Source organism: Oncorhynchus tshawytscha, unplaced genomic scaffold (genome assembly GCF_018296145.1).
Source record: "Oncorhynchus tshawytscha isolate Ot180627B unplaced genomic scaffold, Otsh_v2.0 Un_contig_5856_pilon_pilon, whole genome shotgun sequence".
NCBI classification, from domain to species: domain Eukaryota; kingdom Metazoa; phylum Chordata; class Actinopteri; order Salmoniformes; family Salmonidae; genus Oncorhynchus; species Oncorhynchus tshawytscha.
In genome coordinates, this window is record NW_024609512.1 from 28,127 (window position 1) to 49,152 (window position 21,026).

Consider the following 21,026-nt stretch of genomic DNA (forward strand, 5'->3'; position numbering starts at 1 on the left):
TGTTTATTACCTTCCCTGCCCTGATCATTTGAAGTAGAGGAGTCATCAGACCCTCTTTTGTGGCCTGAGAGAGAATCACAATCACTCAATGTTCAAGCAGATCCATCATCTGTCCAAGAAAGTCAGTATTTCTTTCATGGTAGGCTGTACACCATTTATCTCAATATAAATTGGACATCAAGAAGTTATTATAGACATATTAATCCTCAACTGAAGTAATGTGCGTCTTAGAATTTCATGTACCTTGGGAAGGCATGAGTTGACACCGTCCGGGGCTTAGACTGAAAAAGAAAAAGAAATTCACTGATTATGGTGATGAAAACAGAGATAATAAATTCACTGATTATGGTGATGAAAACAGAGATAATAAATTCACTGATTATGGTGATGAAAACAGAGATAATAAATTCACTGATTATGGTGATGAAAACAGAGATAATAAATTCACTGATTATGGTGATGAAAACTGAGATAATAAATTCACTGATTATGGTGATGAAAACAGAGATAATAAATTCTAATCCCACAGAAAACGTATTATCACAGGAAACAGTCATTATCTGATTTCAGTGGAGGGTCCTTAGAGGAGGACCATCCTACTCAGTGAATTTCAGAAAACATTTAATATTAAAAAAGTAATCCTTTTTAGTTAGAACAATACTAAATATATTCACGTCATCAAGTACCAGATTATAACATGTTGTTTTGCAGTGAAGGTCTACAGTAGTCTCAACAACACACTCTAGATTAGCACAATGGTGTAGCCAGAGGACAGCTATTCCCTGTCCTCCTCTGGCTAAATTAACTTCAATACAAAACCTAGGATGCTCGTAGGCCTTACCCGCTTTCATAGACCACAAGGTAATTATGACCTCTTCCAGAGGATGTCCTCCAACCAATCAAAGCTTTTGCAATATGAACTGACATGTTGTCCATCCAATCATAGGATTAGGATCAGAGAACAAACCTAGTGTGGTGTATTGGGGTAGTGCCACGGAGCATTATGGGGGTTCTATGTGTTTAGAAGCTTGGTGATTTGGAGACATATTGGATAGAGTTTGAGAGTGAAGAGTGATAGTTAAGCATTTTTAGGATAATATTAAATTCAAATCAGTTTCTTCATACTACAGGAGACGGAGGAGATAGATTAGCTTTTGTTTTCTTAGTTTTAGAACTATATTTTTGTGTGGAGTTCGTGCAACTCATTTCATTTTTAATTGCTAACTTTAGTAACAAGTGCTAACTTTAGCTAGCTACCAGTTTTCTCCAACAGAATGGCTAGCCAAAGTAGTGGGATTTTGTTGAAGAACCCCTTTCATTGCCCACATCAGATTCAAGCTTCTTGGAAAAAGCCGGATCGATCATGTAATGGACGAACATCTGCATATTCAAACTGAGCAACACAATGAGAATGTAAGAAGAAACAGGGTCACAAGCAGTTTATCGGCAAGAGTTGGCTTTTACTCAGGCATGGCATGATGAGAGGGAAAGTTCAGCTAACAAGGGCAACTACGAGGAGCTTGCAGAGGTAATTGTACGTTATGATGCTTTATGGAAGTTTCTACTGTCTTCTCTGGGATGTCTAAATCAATTCAGAAGGATTTGATCGCAGTTGACAGTGAGAGGTATTTATTTATTTTTCTAATAGTTTAGGGGTAATAGTGACCAGCAACATACTTGTAATGCATCTACCATACATGTAGTATGTCCATAACATACGTGTAGTTAATATAATAAGTAATAGTATTTTAGGATTAGGAGGACATCTGCTGGTGACATTAGTTGCATTAGGAGAACAGTCCACAGGAGTATGTTACAAACAGTGTTTATTTTTGTATGGAGTCAGTTAAGAAAACAATCTAATTTACAATGACGGTTTACCCCGGTCAAACCCAGATGACACTGTGTGCCGCCCTATGGGACTCCCAACCACAGCCGGATATGATACTGCCTGGATTCAAACCAGGGACTGCCTCTTGCACTGAGAAGCAGTGCCTTTGATTGCTCTGCCACTCAGGAGCCTAATTCAAATTCCCCTCCTCTGTTAGACATTGTAAAATCTATTGATGAGGTAATGTTGGAGTAAAACCACGTTTCTAAGGACTGTACAGAGACCTACCAACACCTTGGTCAAATATTTTACATGTTAGAACATGCTTAGAGTTTCTTATTCATCTGTTGCTCCGGTTGATGAGCTTGACAGACAAGATTCATGTGGACAATACCCACTCTGTTATGCTCTTTTAGTCATCACAACCCTATGCCCCACTTTACATTTAAAAAATAATCATTTAATTCAAATCTGAAAAATCCAAGTATAAAAGTATAGAAAAGATGGTGTCCTCAAGCTTCCAGTAAAGATACTGTTTAACTTCCTCTCGCTTAATGGACGGAATTATGGATCTTTTAGCATCCCTTAGAGGATAAATCTCTTGATTTTAGTTGTTGAACTGCATTATTTTAATAATATGTTCTACAAGATGGTCTACTTTTTGTTTGTCTCACTTTTCAAAACATGAAATCAGTGAAACATTGAATAAAATGTGTATGGCCGTACCAAATTTAAAAAAACAGTTCATTGTGTTTTCAGGACTTTAAATGTGGTAGTTCTTAGGATGTCACACGATGGTTCCAAGGAATCATTCTCTGCGGGACCTTTGTGTAGATTCCTGTAAGTTACCAGGACCTAACTGAGGACCATGTCAGGACCTTTTTTTCAGGACGTTCTCAGGACTTTCATTTTACTACTCCTTAGGGAACGTTCTCTTGGGGACCTTTTTAATAGCTCCCAGGCTTGTCCCGGGGATAGCCGCCTGAAGGTCCCCTGAACGTTCTTGGGATGTTGTGTCATGGTCCCCTGGAGGTTTTGTCTAGTTCCCTATTTGTTTCTGTAACGGCGTTCGTCTGTTGAAGGAGAGTCAGACCAAAATGCAGCGTGGTGGTTACTCATGTTCTTTAATAAAAAAAATAGCGATACATGAAATAACTAAATAAATACAAAAACAACAAACGAAACGTGAAAACCTAATTACAGCCTATCTGGTGAACACTACACAGAGACAGGAACAATCACCCACAAAATACACAGTAAAACCCAGGCTACCTAAATATGGTTCCCAATCAGAGACAACGAGAATCACCTGACTCTGATTGAGAACCGCCTCAGGCAGCCAAGCCTATGCTAGACACACCCCTAATCAGCCACAATCCCAATGCCTACAAAAACCCCAATACGACAACACAATAAACCCATGTCACACCCTGGCCTGAACAAATAATTAAAGAAAACACAAAATACTAAGACCAAGGCGTGACAGTTTCCAAGACCTCACTAAGGACATTTTTAGGAAGTTCTTGTGACATTGTTTCATGGTCCTATGGAAGTTTTGTCTAGTTTTTTGGATATTCATGGGATGTTGTGTCATGGTCCACCGGAGGCTTTGTCTTGTTCCCTGTACCTTCAAAGGACGTAACTGAGGACCATGTCAGGACCTTTTTAGGATGTTCTCTGAACAATACATTTACAAGTCCCTAAGACGTTGCGTGATGGTCCCAAGTGAACGTTCTCTGGGGGATCTTTGTGTAGCTCCTTGCACGTTTCCAGAACATCACTGAGGACCATGTCAGGACCTTTTTAGGACATTCCCTGGACTAATTTGACTATTCTATTAATTAAAGTACAAATCAATTTATAGCATGTTTGACCTGCGTTTTTCTGGATTTTTCTGTTGTTATTCTGTCTCTCACTGTTCAAATAAACCTACCATTAAAATTATAGACTGATCATTTCTTTGTCAGTGGGCAAACGTACAAAATCAGCAGGGGATCAAGTCCCAGAACTAATGTTTGATATACTTAATGTACTTAATGTATACTTAATGTAATCAGTTACCGAACTAATATTGTATTTTTAATTTGCTGAATTTACTCAGCATCATAAACTATATTCTATTTTTTATCAACAAATGTTTTTTGCTCTGTTACTTCTGGTACTCAGGTTAGTAAAATGTATTTAAATTGGGTTCCTACTACTCAAATATGTACTCACAACTATACTTAAAAAGCTGATGCAAAAAGTTACCTAAATATACTTGGAATAATTTACTAAAACGTATTATTTCTATACAAGGGAATATGCAAAAACAAACAACAGTGTTCAACTTCAAACTTCCACACCTTTATTTTGAATAAAATAAATGTTATCATTTTATCATTTCTTCAAACTTCAATCTCAAATTGCCCTTTAAACCCTACTTCTTAGGCAATCGTATTTTGTCATCTGTAAGCATTCTGTGTATAACTCCACCTTGCCTCCTTAGGTAAAGTTACATCCAGATAGCTTGCACCTGACTACAAATCATTTTAAATCTTCACAACTGCATACAGTTTAGGTGATAGTTTGGGATTAGCACTTTGACCTCACATCTTGTACAATTTGGCAATCATTTTCTGGTGGTCTGTGTGCCCCTTAACAACAAAGCAATATTTTAACAGAAACATAAATGAACGATTTGTCTTAATATACTTTACACAAAGCACAATATGAACTTCAGCTCAAATACAACCTCATTTACCTGTTTTAGATTCATCAAAACATGGGTTTTCAAAACATACATTGCACATATTGTTACAAAATATATGCCAAATTCTCCCTTAAACCTGACTCCATATGCACTAGTGAAGCCCATATGGACATATTATTTTGACAGGTATAATCATTCTGGGTATAACTCCACCTTGCCTCCTTAGGTAAAGTTACATCCAGATAGCTGCACCTGACAAGTAGTCTCAGATATCCACTAGTGCATATGGAGTAAGTTTTAAAACAAAGCTGTTTTTTAAATAGGAATTGACAATGTCTCTTATGATTTCACCTGATAAAGAGCATCATATAAACTGTAGCTCCTATACCACCTAGCAACTAGCTTTTCAGCTTACTGAGTAGGGTTTAGACCACAGTTTGTGAGTGGCCCTTTGAGAGTACTCATAGATATCTATGAAAACAAGTAACTTCATCTTTAGAGCTTGGGCCCGTGGGGAGGTCCTGAGATCATCAAGTTCCAATAATACTTTTTGGAACACCTCAAATGTATATTTCGGTTCGTTGGGGTACCTTAGATTTAAACCATAGATGAGGCCATAAGCAACGTACATGACTGTGTAACACTGAGAATACCAGCCAGGACCTCTTGCTCCTTCGATGCACATCCCCATGCTCTATATTCTGGTGCAGATCCTTCACAGTGAACACTTTCATCACATGCTGAATGAGGTCCTCTCAGATCATGGTGTCATCAGCGAGGGAAGAGGAAAGATACTTCATTTAGAGATAAATAAGGATACAGAAATACAAACCTCTACCTTGTATTCTGTGATAAAGTCTTCAACCCCCTCGCCGAAGTATATGATCAGGGCACGGATCACACTGTCTGGTCTTTCCTGGATGGTGTTGCACTGTAATATGATGTTATACAAATAATTGCATTTAATACCAGCAAATAAATACACAGTATAACCTATATACTATTGTGAAGGTGTTACTGTGCATACCCCGTACAGAACTTTAAGGAGTTTCTGCAAGTCCGCCTTTACAGCATCTCCCTTTGACTTAAACAAGTCCAATAGTTTTGGTGTAAAGGACAAAAGATGATCTGAGAGCCAGAATGTATATGTCCACATCACCAACAAACTAGAATGGTCCAAACACACCAAGACAGTCGTGAAGAGGGCACGACAAAGCCTATTCCCCCTCAGGAAAATAAAAAGATTTGGTATGGGTCCTGAGATCCTCAAAAGGTTCTACAGCTCCATCATCGAGAGCATAGTTGCATCACTGCCTGGTACGGCTATTGCTCGGCCTCTGACTGCAAGGCACTACAGAGGGTAGTCCGTACGGCCCAGTACATCACTGGGGCTAAGTTGCCTGGCATCTAGGACCTCTACACCAGGCGGTGTCAGAGGAAGGCCCTAAAAATTGTCAAAGACCCCAGCCACACCAGTCATAGACTGTTCTCTCTACTACTGCACGGCAAGCGGTAGAGGAGTGGATATACAGGTCGTCACAGGAGACATAACCAAAGAGACTACTGATGTCATCGTCAACTCCACCAATGGGACCTTCAACCTTAAGACAGGTACATCCAACCTTACCTCTGGCTCCCCTGAGGTTCCATGTTTTAGGTTAAATGTTCAACAACAACAGCAGTTTTATTGGTTTTATCAGTAGGTTTCATTGGGGATTCAATATGCATTGGATTCAGCAAGTAATTACTTGTGTCACCTCCCACTGGGCTCACACTGGGCTCACACTGGGCTCACACTGGGGCTCACACTGGGCTCACACTGGGCTCACACTGGGCTCACACTGGGCTCCCACTGGGCTCACACTGGGCTCACACTGGGCTCACACTGGACTCACACTGGTTGAATCAACGTTGTTTCTACATATTTTTTATTAAATTACGTTGAATTGATTTCTGTGCCCAGTAGGCTCAACTAACCTTAACCCTAAGTTGTTGCATATTTGCAGAGTTGCAGTTGATTGTTTATTGATAGTTTGACCATCTATAGGGGATCATCCCAAAAAAGTGGGACCAAAATGTATTTTCCAATAACAACCTGCCTGGTCAAGAGGTGAAGACACCAATATTTGTGACTCCAAAAGACGAGCTTGACTAACCCTATCTTAATAATAATGTGATTTTCCAAATAATTGGCACTGCATACCCAGTGTATTTGGTCATTATAGTGAAATGTAGTGTCCCTTAGTTAGGAAAGATACGTAATTTATGCAGTCAAGACCGATACATGCAGAGGTGTGTACTTTTAAAAACATTCTTCTCCAGGGGTGTCGAAAGCCATTCTGGATGCGGCTGGTCCAACTGTGGAGGCAGAATGTCAACAACTCAGTAAAACCAGTTATAGTTGTGTCATTTTGTTTTTCTTTATTTTGAGACACTTCTACCCCAAAACTCTGCATGAATGCAACCATGTGGCCAAATTGGGTTACGGTATACTTCTGATTTGAGAAATTAGTTTGCACTGCCACTTATATGCTGGTCCGGGAAATGGTTGTCCCCTTATAAAATTCAAAACATACCCTTATTTTTCATACACATTTGTATGGAATCTAAATATGCTATTAAAGTCAAGATTCTGGCAATTAGGCCTTTTTTCTACTTACCGAGAGTCAATTCTTTACGTCTCTGCGTGCAGTATGAAGTATGCGTTATATTAAATAGATGACCCACAAACTATATTTCCAGGTGACTAGCTGATGATTTTGACCGAGCCAGGCAACCTGCAGAGTAAGAAGATCCTTCACCTGGTTGGCATGGTGACCCTCAGGACATCCAGGAGGCAAGGAAAGACTTCACATCCATCTCATTTCCTGCTCTCGGCACCGGTGAGTCACACAACCAGAGAACACGACTGACCGTATACAGAGTATAGGAGAAATATCAAATAACATTGATATTGCATTTGTTAGACAGAATAACACTTAACTTAAATCCTTAGGCTATTTTACTTCTTATAAGCATGTATGAACCTTTCCAAAGTAGTGTTATTTTGAATCCCAATTCTAATTCAAACAGTTACAATTTCCATTTGAATTCCAATTCCAATATACTTTTTTAATGCCAAGGCAAAATGTACAGGTGAGCCAGGTGGCAGACGCCAGCCATGTTGGATGCACTAGTGGAAGTGGTGGCCAAGAAGTCAGTGAACACCTTGAGGCTGGTCCGGATTGTCATCTTTCAGACTGCCATGCTGACTGACTTTTACAACAGTATGCTGAAGAAGGAAAACACAGATGTTCAGGAAGAGGAGGACACTGATGCACAGGAGGCAGTCACTGACCTTCAAGATGAAGGCAGTCTGTTCAAAGCCTTTGAAAACATTGGCACCAGAATAAAATGTATGGGATGCCTTTATTAACTTGAGTATATATAGTATATAACATGTTTAAATTCGCTAGGTGTCTTCGTTATTACATGATAACTAAAACACTTTCAATGTCAATTTGTTCATTTTCTTTGTTTACAGAATTTTTTTTACAGAAAGAGTTTTAGATAAACAGCTCCATTAACTGGGACTTACAATATATTACAATCTGTTCATATTCTTACAGCAATTTTCACTAGGAGTAAAGGTAATAAGCCACAAAAGCCTGAGAGATTTGTCTTCATGGATAAAGAAGTGGATCCGGCTTGCTTCCACATCTGTGGGGATTCTCAGGCTAAAGTAGATGAAGCTAAGCAGTGGGTCAAGGACCTGATCTTGAAGGAGCAAGACAGCTCCATCATCACTGACGATGATATCATCAACTTAACCACTTCTGACCGCCAGCACATTAGTAACATGATCAACACCATTGGAGTGAGAGTGGAACAGGAGTCATCTCAAGACAAGCTGACTATGGAGGGCATCACCAAAGATGTGCTCAAAGTTACTAATGAAATCCAGAAGATGCTCCAAAGGATCCGTAGTGAAGAGGAACTCAGTAGGAGTGCTGAGCTAGCCAGCACCGTGGTGGAATGGCAGTACCAGCAGCAGGGAGGGCAGTACCAAAGCTTTGACCTCATCCATAACTTCCATCTGGAGCAGGCAAATGAGACCAAGAAGCAGCATGTGGAGGTCACTATCCAAGGTCGGATGTACAAGGTCACCCTGCCAAATGGGCCTGCGACAGATAACCATGGCAACAGCCTCGATATCAGACACATTGACAAAGAAGGTACCTATCCTTTTGGCCTTCAATGTAAACTTGATCAACAATTTTCAAGAAATCAATACACCACATTCACATTCTCTAAAGTGTTTTCTTGGGAGTTTATGATTGGCTAAGATTGATATTGATGCATGTGCATTCCAATAACTTTTATTTTGATATTGCTTGCTCATTATCTATGGTCCTCTTGGTTGGGAGTAAGCCATGCATACACATGAGGATAGCATTCCCACTGTTGTATTCCCATTATAGTACTACCAAGAATTTACAACAATGTAAAGCCTGTGTGTTTGTCTGACCTTCATTATTCAACCGTACTTTCCAGCTCATGACAGTCTTCCTCAGTATTGGGATACCATGACAGACAACTCTTTATGCCAGTCCTTCCCCATCCAGCCAGGAACCTCTGAGCATGATGAGGTCCTAGGCCTGTTTCAGGAACCTCTGAGCATGATGAGGTCCTAGGCCTGTTTCAGGAACCTCTGAGCATGATGAGGTCCTAGGCCTGTTTCAGGAACCTCTGAGCATGATGAGGTCCTAGGCCTGTTTCAGGAACCTCTGAGCATGATGAGGTCCTAGGCCTGTTTCAGGAACCTCTGAGCATGATGAGGTCCTAGGCCTGTTTCAGGCCACTTGCCAAAACACCGTTCTAAAGGTATCTATCTCTGCTGCTGAATGTATTTCAATACAAGTTAAATGAAGAGGTGCAATTAAAAGACACAACTCTCAGATCTCTCCATTGTTATATCACCAAGAATCACACACTCCCTTTCAATTCCACCCCTGGTTACATACACATTCTGGGCCTGCCAAATGGAATGGTGACAGTTGTTATAGTGTAATCATTTGGCCATGTTCTTAATGGAATGAGTTGTGCTTTTTAATCCAGATCTAGGCTTAATCTGGGTTTTGAAAACCGGTCATATTAGAGTAGGACATCTAGCTGTATTGACAATGTCTTTTTGCATATGAATGTGTGGTTTTCCCCCTTCCTTCAGATTGAGAGGATCCAGAACCCAAGCCTGTGGAGGAATCTCCAGATCAAGAAACAAGAAATGGATTCCAAGAACTGTCACCAGAACAATGAGAAGCTGTTCCATGGAACTTGCCCCCACACCAGAGTTTTATAAAGTAGTGCCAAAACCCTCCGTTTTTATATGAGTATTACAAAATCAGATCAAATGATAAACAGGTATGAGTATTAGGAAAGTGTACTCATTTTGGTTTTGCCACTAACGTAGCAACTACATCTGTAAGACTCACTAAAATAACACACTAGTTAGCCAGCTGGCTAAGTTCTCTGACCCCTCCTACCACTCAGCAGAAGTCTATGATAATAATGGCATCACTTTTTGCAGCGGCAGCGTATGGAAACGGCACCTACTTTGCAGTTGAAGCCAGCTACTCTGCCGATGACACATCCTCAGTCCCAGATTCCCAAGGGCAGAAGTACCTGTGCCATGTTCTGACCGGAGATTTCACAAAAGGACAACGAGATATGATTGCGCCTCCAGCTAAAAGCAAATTAACTACTAAACTCTATGACAGCGTGACAGACGACCCAACAGCGCCATCCATGTTTATTGTATTCAACGACATTCAGGCTTATGCTGCGTACTTGATCACTTTCATCTAGACAATTAAAGGAGCATTTACTATCTTACTATCATAAGTATAACTTTTCATATGCTTCTTTAAAAATGTTAGGCTTTCTCTATGGTTATAGTTATCTCTTTTACAGATTATTATATAGCAAATCAAGATTACTTTTTTTCTCAATAAATCAGGGTTCACCTTGTTTACTTACAGTTTTGGTTTATGTACAGTATGTGCATTTTCAGAACGCTTAGTACAAAAATCTAAATAGATCATTTAAAAAAAGCTGTTTTAAGACTCTACGCACATTTTCAATTGACTAAGTACAACACACAAAATCGTAGTAACTTTTTTGCCAAACTTAATCAGTTTAATCTATAATACATGTTCATAAGGTAATTACTCTTCGCAATGCTCAAATTTCTTGATATGATTGTCTTCTAATTTATTAAAACACAGTTTACTATTACTTAATCTGACTGTTCTCACTTGATAATCACTTAACCGTTTGGTAAACCTATAGATTTTAAACTGGTTTGTCTACTACAGACTTTGAGAACTACATAATGAGAATGTAGGTTTGTAAAGTAGAAACATATGAAGTATGATATATTGTAATGGACCGTAAGTAAGCATTTCACTGTTAGTCTACACCTGTTAACGAAGCATGTGACAAATAGCATTTGATTTGAAGCACTATTATGATGATGACTATAAGGATTTTACTTCACAGTAAGTTTGACAAAATCTGATATTGACAAGATCAGAGATGTACTGTATTTAACAAATGCATCTTCTCATACCATCCTTTCATACCACTTGTCATGACTGTCCTGATCAGGTCAGATTACAGGAGACCACCACCCTACAGATTATCTCTCAACCCCAACAGAGGAGGAGAGATCTAGGGGTCTGAAGATGTGGGGGTTTTATGACCCCTCACGCCCCTAGTAAATCTTAGGCCACACAACATTCTTGTGTCCCCTCAATATGGAGAACCAGTCTCAACATTAAACATGAAATAAAGGGACTTTGGAACAATGGTTTCCATCAGCCACAATGGTGGTCATGACGATAGATGGAATATGAAAATGTATGACATTTTTGTTTTGTTATTAAAGGTTAATAGATTACGTTATTACGAAAACATTGTAACGTTAAGAGTTTTTTCCTAGTATATGTTTGATGTTTATACATTGTACGTTGGAAAATGTGGAAAATGTCAAATTCAAAGGGAATGTTTTGGTAAAGATGAAATGTTAAGTTAGTTGTCTAAAATTGGATTTGAGTAAAACCTAGACCTTGCTCTTAACTTGGTATGCCCAGAGAATTGCCCTAAAGGTTGTTACGCCCACTTCTGATCCAAGGGTATAAAACTTGTGAGTGAAGAATTAACAGTTATGACAAAGTGACCCCAGCTGCAGCCAAGGTCTAAAAAGTCAACAAACCCAAAACGCAACACAAGCTTGAAGACAAAGAAATTGTTTTCTACCCAAGCTACGGATGAGTAGCTGTGTCTAAGCAGATGAATTCAAGCCGGACCACCTAGCATCCAATCCCCATCGAATCGTGGTATCTAAACGGTTTCATTCCTATGCTGTGAGCTCTGAGCTACAGAGTTGTCTGTCCTCAGAAGACCCCTTCCAGAGCAAGGGTGAGGGAGCAGACCATTAAGCCAAAAGGACATTGACATCGTGAGGACGACCAGAGAGGTGCGCCGGAGAAGTGCGTCATTAAGCAGCCTGAACGGTCGACGCAAAGAATCCACCTTCCCCACGTAATTACATCATTATATTCTGACCCATAAGAGCGGCAGTTTGGGGCAAGGCTAGGGTTAGAATAAGCATAGCTGACAAATTCACCCAAATGTATATTTCTCTAGAGTACTTTCTTTTTTGTCTCTCTCTTTGAAATCCCCATTTTGGGTAACACGCGCCATAGTGTGTTGGTCCGTTATACTAAGTTCTAGTCAATAGCCTAAGTTCGCATCAATATGCGACGTTCAGAACGAGATTGTAGAGGTAACTGATTAATTGGCGGCTGTTGTAAAATCGATATTCTTTGAGTTTGGAAAACAGAAACTCAATAAAAATTATTTTCCCATGGTTAATGAGGTTTTTTTACCTTTATTTAACTAGGCAAGAACAAATTCTTATTTTCAATGACAGCCTAGGAACAGTGGCCTGTTCAGGGACAGAACTACAGATTTGTACCTTGTCAGCTTGGGGATTTGAACTTGCAACCTTTCATTACTAATCCAATGCTCTAACCACTAGGCTACCCTGCCGCCTCTACACTCTAACCACTAGGCTACCTGCCCCCTCTACACTCTAACCAATAGGCTACCTGCCCCCTCTACACTCTAACCACTAGGCTACCTGCCCCCTCTACACTCTAACCACTAGGCTACCCTGCCCCCCCCTCTAACCACTCTAACCACTAGGCTACCAGCCCCCTCTACACTCTAACCACTAGGCTACCAGCCCCCTCTACACTCTAACCACTAGGCTACCTGCCCCCTCTACACTCTAACCACTAGGCTACCCTGCCCCCTCTACACTCTAACCACTAGGCTACCCTGCCCCTCTACACTCTAACCACTAGGCTACCTGCCCCCTCTACACTCTAACCACTAGGCTACCCTGCCCCCTCTACACTCTAACCACTAGGCTACCTGCCCCCTCTACACTCTAACCACTAGGCTACCCTGCCCCCTCAACACTCTAACCACTAGGCTACCTGCCCCCTCTACACTCTAACCACTAGGCTACCTGCCCCCTCTACACTCTAACCACTAGGCTACCTGCCCCCTCTACACTCTAACCACTAGGCCTACACTCTAACCACTAGGCTACCAGCCCCCTCTACACTCTAACCACTAGGCTACCCTGCCCCCTCTACACTCTAACCACTAGGCTACCCTAACACTCTAACCACTAGGCTACCCTGCCCCCTACACTCCACTCTACACTCTAACCACTAGGCTACCCTGCCCCCTCTACACTCTAACCACTAGGCTACCTGCCCCCTCTACACTCTAACCACTAGGCTACCCTGCCCCCTCAACACTCTAACCACTAGGCTACCTGCCCCCCCCTCTACACTCTAACCACTAGGCTACCTGCCCCCTCTACACTCTACCTGCCACTAGGCTACCCTGCCCCCTCTACACTCTAACCACTAGGCTACCCTGCCCCCTCTACACTCTAACCACTAGGCTACCCTGCCACCTCTACACTCTAACCACTAGGCTACCCTGCCCCCTGCCCCCTCTACACTCTAACCACTAGGCTACCCTGCTACCCCCCCTCTCTAACCACACTCTAACCACTAGGCTACCCTGCCCCTCTACACTCTAACCACTAGGCTACCCTGCCCCCTCTACACTCTAACCACTAGGCTACCCTGCCCCCTCTACACTCTAACCACTAGGCTACCCTGCCCCCTCTACACTCTAACCACTAGGCTACCCTGCCCCCTCTACACTCTAACCACTAGGCTACCCTGCCCCCTCTACACTCTAACCACTAGGCTACCCTGCCCCCTCTACACTCTAACCACTAGGCTACCCTGCCCCCTCTACACTCTAACCACTAGGCTACCCTGCCACCTCTACACTCTAACCACTAGGCTACCCTGCCCCCTCTACACTCTAACCACTAGGCTACCCTGCCCCTCTACACTCTAACCACTAGGCTACCCTGCCCCCCCCTCTAACACTCTAACCACTAGGCTACCCTGCCCCCTCTACACTCTAAACTCTAACCACTAGGCTACCTGCCCCCTCTACACTCTAACCACTAGGCTACCCTGCCCCCTCACACTCTAACCACTAGGCTACCCTGCCCCCTCTACACTCTAACCACTAGGCTACCCTGCCCCCTCTACACTCTAACCACTAGGCTACCCTGCTGCCTCTACACTCTAACCACTAGGCTACCCTGCCCCCTCTACACTCTAACCACTAGGCTACCCTGCCACCTCTACACTCTAACCACTAGGCTACCCTGCCGCCTCTACACTCTAACCACTAGGCTACCCTGCCCCCTCTACACTCTACACTCTAACCACTAGGCTACCCTGCCACCTCTACACTCTAACCACTAGGCTACCTGCCCCCTCTACACTCTAACCACTAGGCTACCCTGCCCCCCTACACTCTAACCACTAGGCACCCTGCCCCCTCTACACTCTAACCACTAGGCTACCCTGCCCCTCTACACTCTAACCACTAGGCTACCCTGCCCCCCCCTCTACACTCTAACCACTAGGCTACCCTGCCCCTCTACACTCTAACTCTAACCACTAGGCTACCTGCCCCCTCTACACTCTAACCACTAGGCTACCTGCCCCCTCCCTCTACACTCTAACCACTAGGCTACCCTGCTCTAACCCCCTCTACACTACACTCTAACCACTAGGCACCCTGCCCCCCTACCTCTACACTCTAACCACTAGGCTACCTGCCCCCTCTACACTCTAACCACTAGGCTACCCTGCCCCCTCTACACTCTAACCACTAGGCTACCCTGCCCCCTCTACACTCTAACCACTAGGCTACCCTGCCCCCTCTACACTCTACACTCTAACCACTAGGCTACCCTGCCCCCTCTACACTCTAACCACTAGGCTACCCTGCCCCCTCTACACTCTACACCTAACCACTAGGCTACCCTGCCCCCTCTACACTCTAACCACTAGGCTACCCTGCCCCCTCTACACTCTAACCACTAGGCTACCCTGCCCCCTCTACACTCTAACCACTAGGCTACCCTGCCGCCCTGCTTGATTCAGTTAATCACACAAAAACGTTTAATCATTCGATGAGCAACAGTCATCACATTTACTCATACAACGTCACGACACACTTTACTAAAACTGCATTGGCCACTACAGTACTGTAACATATGTCATTTATGTAGCAGGAACTTTAAAGGGACAGCACTGAGTCCACACATTCTTGTATGTGACCCCAGTTGGTATTGAACCCACAACTCTGGTGTTGCTAGTGCAATGCTCTTACTAGCTGAGCCACATTGGACCACTACAATGAAAGCACATATAGTTGAAGTCATAAGTTTACATACACCTTAGCCAAATACATTTAAACTCAGTTTTCACAATTCCTGACATTTAATCCTAGAAAAAATTCCCTGTTTTAGGTCAGTTAGGATCACCACTTTATTTTAAGTGAAATGTCAGAATTATTAAAGTGAAATGTCAGAATAATAGTAGAGAGAATGATTTAATTCAGCTTTTACTTCTTTCATCACATTCCCAGTGAGTCAGAAGTTTACATACACTCAATTAGTATTTGGGAGCATTGCCTTTAAATTGTTTAACTTGGGTCAAACTTTTCGGGTAGCCTTCCACAAGCTTCCCACAATAAGTTGGGTGAATTTTGGCACATTCCTCCTGGCAGAGCTGGTGTAACTGAGTCAGGTTTGTAGGCCTCCTTGCTCACACACGCTTTTTCAGTTCTGCCCACAAATGCTCTATAGGATTGAGGTCAGGGCTTTGTGATGGCCACTCCAATACCTTGACTTTGTTGTCCTTAAACCATATTTCCACAACTTTGGAAGTATGCTTGGGGTCATTGTTCATTTGGAAGACCCATTTGCGACCAAGCTTTAACTTCCTGACTGATGTCTTGAGATGTTGCTTCAATATATCCACATAATTTTCATTCCTCATGGTGCCATTTATTTTGTGAACTGTACCAGACCCTCCTGCAGCAAAACACCCCCTCAACATGATGCTGCCACCCCCATGCTTCACGGTTGGGATGGTGTTCTTCGGCTTGCAAGCCTCCCCTTTTTCCTCCAAACATAACGATGGTCATTATGGCCAAACAGTTCTATTTTTGTTTCATCAGACCAGAGGACATTTCTCCAAATAGTACGATCTTTGTCCCCATGTGCAGTTGCAAACCGTAGTCTGGTGGCCCGTCAGAAAGTCCAGGACCCAGTTGCACAGGGCAGGGTCAAGACCCAGTTGCACATGGTGGGGTCAAGACCCAGGGTTTCAAGCTTAATGCCGAGGTTGGAGGGTACTATGGTGTTAAATCGATAACTATGGTGCTGTAATCGATAAACAGCATTCTTACATAGGTTTTACTCTTGTCCAGATGGGTTAGGGCAGTGTGCAGTGTGATTGCAATTGCGTCGTCTGTGGCCCTATTGGGGCAGTAAGCAAATTGGAGTGGGTCTAGGGTGTCAGGTAGGGTGGAGGTGATATTATCCTTGACTAGTCTCTCAAAGCACTTCATGATGACGGAAGTGAGTGCTACGGGGCGATAGTCGTTTAGCTCAGTTACCTTAGCTTTCTTGGGAACAGGAACAATGGTGGCCCTCTTGAAGCATGTGGGAACAGCAGACTGGGATAGGGATTGATTGAATGTGTCCGTAAACACACCGGCCAGCTGGTCTGCGCATGTTCTGAGGGCACGGCTGGGGATGCCGTCTGGGCCTGCCGCCTTGCGAGGGTTAACACATTTAAATGTTTTACTCACGTTGGCTGCGGTGAAGAAGAGCCCACAGGTTTTGGTAGCAGGCTGTGTCAGTGGCACTGTAATGTCCTCAAAGCGAGCAATGAAGTTGTTTAGTTTGTCTGGGAGCAAGACGTCGGTGTCCGCGACGGGGCTGGTTTTCTTTTTGTAATCCGTGTTTGACTGTAGACCCTGCCACATACATCTCGTGTCTCAGCCGTTGAATTGCGACTCTATTTTGTCTCTATACTGATGCTTTGCTTGTTTGATTGCCTTGCTGAGGGAATAACTACACTGTTTGCATTGGTTCATGTTTCCGGTCACCTTGCCCTGGATAAAAGCAGTGGTTTGCGCTTTCAGTTTTGCCAGAATGCTGCCATCAATCTACTGTTTCTGGTTGGGGAAGGTTTTAATAAAATCTTGGCTGATTTCTTTTGATTTTCCCATTATGTCAAGCAAAGAGGCACTGAGTTTGAGGGTAGGCCTTGAAAAACATCCACAGGTACACCTCCAATTGACTCAAATGATGTCAATTAGCCTGACAGAAGCTTCTAAAGCCATGACATCAATTTCTGGAATTTTCCAAGCTGTTTAAAGGCACAGTCAACTTAGTGTATGTAAACATTTGACCCACTGGAATTGTGATACAGTGAATTATAGGTGAAATAATCTGTCTGTAAATAATTGTTGGAAAAATAGTATAGTTTGTTAGCAAGAAATTTGTGGAGTGGTTGAAAAATGAGTTTTAATGACTACAACCTAAGTGTATGTACAGTTCCGACTTCAACTGTACATTACAATACTGTAAAATGCATCACATGATTACAATACAGGTGGAAGGTGTATGATTGCCATCCCCATAACTGTGCCATCCTCCTTCAAGCCATGGATAAGGATAACATTACATTAATCCAGACCTATGCCAGGATTGGATTCGCGCAGCCAAAAGGTTTTTCCCCAGGTACATGAACATTGAGGACATTTACTAAAATGGCAAAATGCACAAGACGGGCGTGATGCCAACTAGTGCCTGATAAACATTGTTTCTTTTATTCATTCATTTTTAAAAATTTGATTAAAGTACAGACGTGAAAGACGTCTGGAGACTAAATTAATGTACAGTAAAAGGTTTGCTGCATTACAAGTGTTACCAGTTTGGAGTTTTCCACTGAGTTTTTAAAACAGCATCAAAGAGATTTTAAAAAATGAACTCGCCACAGGTTTGAGTGAGAATAGACACTAGGGGCCTTTAGCCTTAGTTACAAGTGCATCATTGTTGTGATGTTGTCAACACACCCGTCTATACTGCAGCTTGAGCTGTGTGTCCAAGGTGTGACAGTAGAGGGCAGCATAGTTCTACGTTTGAGCCTTTAACTTTTCTGTGTCTACAGTGACTGATAGGGATATTTCAAACAACCCTTCTCTTGTCCACTCCCACCCACAAACACTTCCCTTAGATATCAGTCACACACACACACACACATACACACACACACACACACACCATCAAACACATACTCTCCCCATCATTCCACATGCTGCCGCACTACAATCTGAGCTCAGGCCCGGTTTCACAAAGTGACCCATTAACCCTGTACAGGGAGTTGCTGAGAGAGAGAGGGATGGAGGAGGGAGAGGACAAACAGAGGGAGGAGAGGACCACCCAGCACAGTGCTATGGAATACAAAGGGCATGGGGAGACGAGCTGTGTGCGCACGCACACACCCAGGCATGTAAATCTGTGTTTATGTGTATTTTTGCCCAGCAACTGTCCAATGCTGCTTACAGTTTCCCCCACTCTCGCTGCCCCCGTATTGACATAAAGCAGGCAGGCCCAAAAATAACACCAACACGACCAATTTGGATTCGCCGGGGCAAATGATTGGTCTTAACAGCAGGTAGCCAGGTAGGAGGGTGCAGACAGACAGGAAATGGCCAGAGTCTTGTCTCCGTATGACCCGACAGTTTCCTATTTACAGTATGCATTTATAGGCAACCATTATGTTTCTCCACCTAGCTATTTTGTCCAGTAGAAATAGAGTACCTGGGCGTAACATGTTTGGATCATCTCAGAGGAAATAACTCAATATTCTATTTAAACTTTATGTAAACTCATTACAGGCAGACTCAAGCAGACAGAGATAATGTATTAGCATTGGAGAGTTCTGGAGATGGAGAGAATGAGAAGCAATGGGAGGAAAAGAAGGGTGAGTACGAGGGATGAATCTGTAAATCTGTCTTCCCCATAAGCTGTCTTTCCCATTCTATATTGAAGTCGTCCATTTTCATCTTTTGTGTAAGAAAAAAGTGTAAAGCTAATATTGGTGATTTACCTGCAGTGCTGGAATCTTGTGTGATGTTTATTTATTGTGGCCACTAGATGGCGGTGATATATCTTAAAGCCGTTTACCAACACTACAGGTGGCCTAGGTAGCCAAGTGGTTAGAGCGTTGGACTAGTACCCAAAAGGTTGCAAGATCAAATCCCTAAGCTGACAAGATAAAAATCTGTCGTTCTGCCCCTGAACAAGTTAACCCACTGTTCCTAGGCCATCATTGAAATAAGAATTAGTCCTTAACTGACTTGCTGAGTTCAACAAAAGGTTTAAAAAAATTCTGAAGAAAAAGACAATGCTCTGTCATTGGCTGAGCACTCCCAAGCCACAGAATCCCCACCATGTTGACAACTTTAAAATGGTGAAAGCCCTCAGTAGCCATGTCCATGTTTCCTAAATGAGTCCTCTAACTATCTCTATTGTCTGTCCTTTTTCAGAACTCACACTGCAGTTGATTGTGAGTGAGCAGAAAGAAGAAGGGAGAGGAGAAGGAGAAGGGAGAGGAGGAGCACAGGGGGTGATGATGGACAAAAAGAAAGACAGAGGGAGGGAGAAAGAGAGAGGAGGAGAGGGAGTCAATAAAAGAGACAAAAGGAGGTATACAGACATGTCAAGGTGTATGATGAATGGTTGGAACCTGTCCGAATAACAGACAAGGTTCCACTAGCCATTTAAACAGAGCCCTCATCTTCTCCATCCAGTCCAGGGTTGTGTTCATTAGTCACTCAACGGAAGAAATGGACTAAAACAGAATGGTAATTTTCGCTTTCCTTTGCAAAACGTTTTGCTACGGTGTGCCCTAATGAACATGACCCTGGCGATTACTCAGTGTCTCTCTGCTGGTCATCTTGCTTCCCTCAGGCCCAGCTGACCTTTCCATGACCCTGGTCCAGTCAGTGGTGACACCCAGGAACACCCAGCCACCGCTCCCTCTGAACAACAACCTCTTTAAGATCCACAGCCCCAGACAGCCTTGACTGCAGGGACAGGGGGCTGAGGACCGGGGCTAGCCTGACTCAACCATCCCCGTCCGGGTGTAACCAAACCCCCAGGTCAGTCCCGACACAGCGGCCACTCTATACGGCCCGTTTGTGTACCTGCTTGTTTCCCCTTATTACCACATGACCACATTACTCATTACCCATGAGCCTCAGGGTGTTTCTGGCTATATTTAAGAGTTGGATAATGCTGAATTTCAGGGGGATTTTTCCCGTCAGGCTATTGGTCTGATTCAGAAACTAAGTCCAGGAAAACAGACAGACTGACTGCGCCTCAGTGGTCAACCAGAACGTGTTAATGTGAGAATAAATAGCAGTTTCATCAACACTTAAGAGTTCTTGAGGGGGGAAAGTGGCTTCCACAATAGAGAGGGAAGGTGAATGGTGTAAGTAAATAGATGGTGCAGCTGCTTGTGTGTGTGTGTGTGTGTGTGTGTTGTGGGTCTCAAACAAAAACCTGACCCTCGGTGCCTGTAGCACCTGTGTTTGCTCTCGCCTGTGTGTTTGCGTATGTGTGTGTGTGGTTGTTCGTGCACCGTGTGACCGTGGGTCTGACCTAACCACTTCCAAATCCACTGGGGTCAGTAACAGGTGTCTGTTATTGAGAGATCTGAGAATAAACTCTACTGTGCTGTCCACATATGACTCATGTCCTTACTGTCCTCTCCTCTGCTTAGACTCAGCACTATTAGTGTTAAAACTGTTTGACATCACTTGGAGGTACTAATATGTAGAGGATATGCTAAAACACAGATTTACAGTACACCCCCCCCCCACACACACACACACACACACACAAACAGGCATGCAGAAACTCACACACACCCTCACAGGCGATGTCATTCTTCTGCCAGCGTATGAATGCTGTTATTGTTCATA

The 21,026-nt window shown here is 43.0% G+C and overlaps 1 protein-coding gene across 1 annotated transcript; it reads left to right on the forward strand.

Annotated features, from left to right (window-relative positions):
• The first annotated feature begins 7,683 nt into the window (after window positions 1–7,683).
• Window positions 7,684–9,196, forward strand: LOC112239633 (protein mono-ADP-ribosyltransferase PARP14-like). Its single transcript, XM_042315627.1, has 3 exons — window positions 7,684–7,876; window positions 8,132–8,737; window positions 9,057–9,196. Exons 1-3 carry the CDS (start codon window positions 7,684–7,686, stop codon window positions 9,194–9,196), a joined length of 939 nt encoding a protein of 312 aa, XP_042171561.1.
• The last annotated feature ends 11,830 nt before the right edge of the window (window positions 9,197–21,026 follow it).